Below are 6674 nucleotides of genomic sequence, written 5' to 3'. Positions count from 1 at the left end.
ATGGCTTTAGAACTACCATTAGAAAAAAGCACCACATCATCAGCATACATAAGATTAGAAATTATAGGCATACCTCGGCCTGCCAGAATTGGCCAAATTTTCAAGCCTCAACACTTTGATTAAGAAGTCGAGAGAGAACTTCTTGCAAAATAATAAATAAATAGGGGGAGAGGGGGTCACCCTGACGCAAGCCACGGCCCCCTTGAAAAAAGCCTTTAGAAGTGCCATTCATCATAATAGAATGCCATGGAGTCGAAATACAGGTTTTGATAAGATCACAAAAATTTGGAGAGAAGCCAAAACAGCAAAGAACCTCGATAAGAAAAGACCAGTCCACCCAATCATAAGCCTTAACCATATCAAGCTTGATCATGATATTACCACCATGGGCCTTCTTATTAATTGATTGTACCATTTCCTGCACAATGCTAATATTCTCAAAAATACTTCTTCCCTGGATGAAAGTGCCTTCTTCCCACGATATCATTCATGGGAGGAGACCTGTCAAGCAATTAACAATGATCTTGGAACATATTTTATAAAACACCAAGCATAGGCTAATAGGCCTAAACTTATCAAACCCAGAAGGATTATCAACCTTTGGGATTAAGACAAGAAAAGAGGCTGTAAAAAATCTTGGGAGCTGCTTAGAAACAAAAAATTCAGATATGGCTTCTAAGACATCCTCTTTCACTACCTCCCAGTAACTTTTGAAAAAACCCAACCCGAATCCATCAGGTCCCAGAGCACTATTAGAAGGGATAGAAGAAAGAGCTGAGAAAACTTCATTCATAGTAGGAACTGAGCATAGAATAGAACTGTCAGAGTCTGAAATAACTGGTGAAATAAGAGTCGACAAGTCAGTTAACAATCTAGTTGGCATGCCTTGCAGAAAATTAGAAAAGAAATCCACAGCCCCTTGATGAAGACTCTCCGGAGAATTGAAAACCATCCCATTCCAACACCTTATATCCACCACTCTTTTACGCCGTTTATTGGCAAGGCAAGCATGGAAAAAATTTGTATTCCGATCACCTTTCATGTGCCATTTTAATTTAGAAATCTAAGCCAATCTTGTAGCTTCATGACGAAGCCAAATATCTAGTTCCTAAGACGAGACAAGAAGATCCCTCTCCTTTGCTTCATCCCAACTTTGATGAAGTTTACTTTCCAGCTCTTCAATGTGACTCTCAAGAGAAGTAATATGCATCATGGTATGGCTGAAAATATGTTTATTCCATTCCCGCAAAGCCACCTTAGTATTCTTCAACTTGACTGCCAATTTAGTGAGACCATGACCAACAACAGTCGCAGACCACGCCTGGCAAACACACTTTAAAAACTGTGGATGGTCCACCCACATTTGTTGAAAGCGAAAAGGCGAGGGACCATAAGAGAAAGGATCCATCTTAAATTCAATAACCATCGGAGAGTGATCGGAAGTCGTGCGTGGAAGATAGGAACAAATTGCATTCGGGAATGAAGAGAGTAAAGGAACATCCATGAACACCCGATCTAATTTTGCCCAAGATCGAGCAAGACCTGATTGCCCATTGCACTAGAAGTATGTTTTACCTTTCGATTTCATTTCAACCAAGCCACCCTGATGGATCCAAACATTGAAATCCTCCATCGTGGCATTGGGACGGGGACAACCACCCTTCTGTCGGAGTTATTACGAATAATATTAAAGTCTCCAGCAAAGAGGCAAGGTTCCAAATCCATAGACTGAGAACTGAGCTCCTCCCACAAATTTTTCCTCTCATACATGTTGCACTTAGCATAGATAATATTACACAAGAACTGATAAGACCCCGTATTCACACTAAGAGAAATAAACTGCAAGCTTGTCCGCACCACTTGTACATCAAGAACATTGTCCCAAAATATCCAAATTTTACCACCATCAGCTACATTAGATATAAACGAATCAAAATGTAAAGAATGCATCAACCAAAAAGCTTTGTCCAGAGTTTGGATCGATTCCCAAACCGCTACAAGCTTATGCTTAAACTTACAAACTAAATTTTTTAAACGACGCCGAGAAGTGCCAATGCCTCGGACATTCCAAACAATGATGGCGTCACTCATGAGGGCAAGGTAGAGGACCGGTTAACGACCCGAATAGAACTTCTCACTTTCTAAAATTTCTTCTTTTGATATTTTTTCTTTTTATGTTTGCCTTCAGCATCTGAATGGTAGTCTTTGTCCTAAGGTAGTATTTGCGAGGGAATATCAGGATCAGGCTTAGAAACTACATCATCTAGCATGGGTTCCTGATTCTCATTCATAGTGACATCTTCCAAACAGGGGTCGGAGACCCGAGTAGATTTAAGAGGTTCCTCCAAAATCAGAGTGTTGGGCTCCGGAAAACTGAAAGAAAAAATAGGAGTTAAGCTATTACCTGCATCCTCACTGGGCGCGATCTCCCCACTGTCCGTAGTATCACTGGGCGTAAGCACCCAATCTGCATTCTCTACTATTACTGCTACTTCCGTAACATTAAGCTCCTAAGTAGAGGACAGTAACACCTTGGTAGTCAGTTGTTCATCCTGCGGCTCAGCAGCCTCACCATTCTCGTTCTCAGGGACAGCAGATTTTGACGTCTCACCATCCTGCATGTTTCCAGTATTGTTTCCACCAGTTGTTTCAAATTTCTTACTGCCACGAATTTTCTCACCATGCATGGATTTCCCCATGCGACAAGTCTGAGTATTATGCCCCTACACTCTACACTTTCCACAATACGCAGGTAGCGTTTCATATAAGATTTCATGTTTCCAGCTAGTTGGCAACCCAAGGGTGCCTATCCAGAAATAGGGAATAGGTTCCTTGGCCGCATCCATCTCCAAACAGATTCTAGCTCCATCCGTCTGAGTTGCACAACGAGTGGGATTGTCCCTGCATATAAAACGTCCAATAGGTGCCGTGAAAATACGTATGAATGATTCTTGATGGAAGTTAGGTGGTAACCCCCGGGAGCAAGATCCACACAGGGACGTTAGAAGGTTCATGCTCTTCATTAAAATTTGGAGATCAGTGAAACGCACAATAAGCCACTCCATTCACTTCACATGACTCACGGGACAGAGCTTTCACAAAGTCAGCCTCTGTGATCATCCTTACGAATACATTACGAGGAAGTTTCATGGAAGAGACCACTGGGGTAGAAGACAGACCCCAACAACTATGGATAAATGCACAGATAGCATCCAGGGAGGGTCGTTGCCGAAGGAACTTGAGCACAATGGAGAAACGGAATGGCTCAGCCAAGCGGGTGATTTCCTCTTTCGAAAACTGGAAGAAAAGTTCTCCGTCCATGACTTTCGGTGCACAAGGGGCGACGTGAATATCAGGCAGAGGCTGTGGAATCGCCGCAACCATTTTCATGAAGGACTAACGGCCAGAAGCGTGGCCCTCAACGGCTGCCATGCAGCCTCACCAAAGCAGCAGCATCAATGAAACCCTACAAACACAAGGAACCCTAGCAGATCAGTTTTTAGGAACAGGGGCAAAAGCGTCCTATCACCACCAAATATATAGGAAAATACATAGCAAAACAACTATAATACCATTCGGTTTGGGCCAAAAATAGGGCATACATATTTATTTGTAACATAGAAAATTAACTACATCAAAACACAAGCTAAAACAACTTAATTGGCTTCCAAATCACATTAAAAACAAATGAGTCAAATTAGGGTTTTTACCTTGAGCTCTTAGCCCCTTTCAAAACACAAGTGGAAGAAAAAATAAAGGTATAGCCATGTGAACGAAAAGCAACATGATATCACTATTCTAAACCCCAAAACCAAAACATAAAAAATATCAAAAGAAAACCCACTTGATCAACCATGGCTAAATTTGAAATACACAAAGGAGAAAGATTAAGGGTACTCTTATCTTGCTATTTTCCTCTTGAGAAGAAGGAAAAATGGATACTTGGCTTGAAGGAGATGAGAGGAGTTTGGTTTCCTGAAGAACAAAAGAGAAGAGAAGAAGAGAGGGTGTGCATCGGCTTTAGCTTGCTTGGAAAGGAAGGTGGGATTTTATTTTCCTTTCTTGGGTCTAGACCGACGGGTTAAGGGGTAGAATGCCTTAGGATAGTTGTTGTTTTTTTGTTTTCTTCTTTTTGGTTGCTTCCTATGTAAGCTTGGAGGAGGGAAATGGCATTTTAGTCTTTGTTTCCTCCTTTTGTTGCCTTAACCGATGGGTGCTAGGAAAAGAACAAGAAGTCAATAGCTTCCTTAGGAAGCTTACAGGTCCAAGGAAAGAAAGAAGGAAAAAAAAAAAGAATTTTGTTGCTTTGGTCAAAGCTTATCGCATAAGCTTGGGAGATGAATGGTGGAGATCTATCCACCTCAAGGATACTTTTCACCTACCAATCTAATGGTAGAGAATAATTGGGTCATTTCTTAAATAAATAAAACTAAAGGGCTTAAGGAAAAATATTTCAAAATCTTAAAAAAATAATACCCTTGATTTATTTTAATAAATCATAAAAATAATTGAAAATAATAAAAATCTTTATTTTAGAATATTTAACTTAAATAATTAATAAAATGAGGTAAGAACCTATGTAGTAAGACTCAGGTATTACACTTAGCCACACAAAGTGAATAGTATTAGACACTTAGCACCATGAGGAACCATTAGATGGATTTGTGAAGGAAATCAATGTGTGAGATCATGCCACCTAAGCAAATCTTTGTTTCATCTGATCCACCAATTTGTGCCAGATCAAAGAGGGTTTCAATCCTAGTGAAACCCTAAATGGTTGGGATCCAATTGACACCTCAAAAACTTGGTTTAAACCAAAACTCTAAAGTTGGCCTCCAAACCCTTTTAAATCTGATTTCTAGTATTGTGTTTAATCACTTGATTAAATCACTTTCACATGCTTTTAATTAATCAAATTCTTGTTATGACATAATTATCCAACCTTTTAAACCTTGAAAATTTGATTGGGCCAAGAAAAAATTAGATTTGGGCTTGATAGCATCCCAAACCCCTTTTAAACCCCAAATTGAAGCCCACTTAGTTAAGGTCCACCAAGGCCCACGAATTTGGCCACCTTGGAAAAACTTCTTGAAGACATTTCCTCCCCCACATGGCAGACCATCCACTGCCATTGGCTGCACCCTACAGTGCCTTGATGTGATGGAGAAATCCACCCCATCAACCTCCATATCTCATAACTGTTGCAGGCAGTCCTTCCCCCTCACTATTCTCCACTTTATGTCACATAGCTACCTCCAATCAAATATCATTCAAGCGCATAACTTCCCCCTCCAGAAGTCTAAAGTCATTCAAGACACATTTCACTCCCTTTTATCACTTCTTCACCCCGTTCTTAGAGAGAAACTCAAAAGAGCTCTCTCAGGCTGATTTCTGGGTCTATTTGCGTGGCACTGTTTGACCCTTTTTAAGTGTTTTTGCGTGATGCCTCCTTCATAAAAGTTATTCATATTTGTGTGTAGTTTCTTTGGATATCATATCAATTTCAATCCATGCTAATTTGGCCAGTAAAAAGTATTTTTAACCATGGAAAGGTCATTCTGGGCGCGAAACTGGAGAGTATGTTATGTTTTGAAATTTTGACCAAGCTAATGGACATATCTTGGTCCAAAAATTTTATGGAGTGTTTTTAGCATGTGTTTATGAATTTTTATTGAGGTTTTGTTACATGAATAAAGCTTTTGATGATAGATTTCTTTAGATCTAGAGACTTGAAAACTGAGAGTGGAAAAGCAATTTTTGTGTTGTGAAATTTTGAATATTTCATGGTTGAATCTTACTCCAAAGGCTTTGATATTTTTATGTTATAATCCTAAGTCTCTTATATACATGTTAGGATGTTATTTTGAAGATATTTAGTATTATTTTTAAAGATATGATTTTTCTATGTAAGATGATTTCGGTTAGGCCTAAGATTTGATGTTTTTGGGTTAGAACCATGTTTTATTGAGTTTTAGCCATGTGATTTAAATTTTGATGGTTGGATCTTATTTAGGACACATTTTTAAACCATGTGATGTTTTAGCTTGAAGATCAGATGTCTTTAAGCTATGGATCAAGAGATTGATCAAAGTTAGTTGAGAGAAAAATTTATGTTTTTGGACCAAGTGTAAAACCAAAAACTCCAAGTGTTGTTTTGTGATTTTTGGTGACTTTTTTTTTATGATTTAAAGCATGGTTGATCTTAAGATGATGTTATGAATATGTCAAAAGTAAGAATTTGATTTTTTGGAATTCTTGGAGATTTTTTACTAAGGTCAAAACTTGTGAATTAAAAGTTTACGTTTTGTTAAAAATTTTGGGTCTTCTTACAAAAAGTTTGGTGTTGATGATTAGCTTTTTCTTAATGGATATTTTAAGTGTGTTTTTAAACTTAGGATAGGAAGATCTTTGTTACAAAATTTTGGTTTAATCATGGGTTTTGAAGATGTTGCAATCAAAATCAAGAGAAATAGCCTATGAATGTTTCCACCCTAGTGAGTTTTCCATAGTTGTGAATGGTTTTAAGTTCTTCTGAGTTGATATTTGAGTTTAGGATAAAATTTACATGAGGAATGTAAATTTTGATAATTCTTGGAGTTAGGATGTGAAATCCTTAAATTATGGGTAAAATGGTCATTTTCCCAAATGTAGAGAGTAAAATAATAATTTTACTC

General features: G+C 38.4%; 1 protein-coding gene across 1 annotated transcript; it reads right to left on the bottom strand.

The window, feature by feature from the left end:
• Nucleotides 1–487: 487 nt before the first annotated feature.
• Nucleotides 488–1042, bottom strand: LOC108997855. The gene has a single exon (XM_018974241.1). The coding sequence runs from the start codon at nt 1040–1042 to the stop codon at nt 488–490; it is 555 nt and encodes a 184-aa protein (XP_018829786.1).
• Between the last annotated feature and the right edge of the window lie 5632 nt (nt 1043–6674).

This window comes from Juglans regia, unplaced genomic scaffold, assembly GCF_001411555.2.
Source record: "Juglans regia cultivar Chandler unplaced genomic scaffold, Walnut 2.0 Scaffold_650, whole genome shotgun sequence".
Lineage (NCBI taxonomy): Eukaryota > Viridiplantae > Streptophyta > Magnoliopsida > Fagales > Juglandaceae > Juglans > Juglans regia.
This window is presented reverse-complemented; position numbering and strand designations above follow the sequence as displayed.

Coding starts and splice junctions, on each gene's coding strand:
- LOC108997855 (XM_018974241.1), bottom strand. CDS start 1,042: ATGAAAGGTGATCGGAATACAAATTTTTTCCATGCTTGCCTTGCCAAT.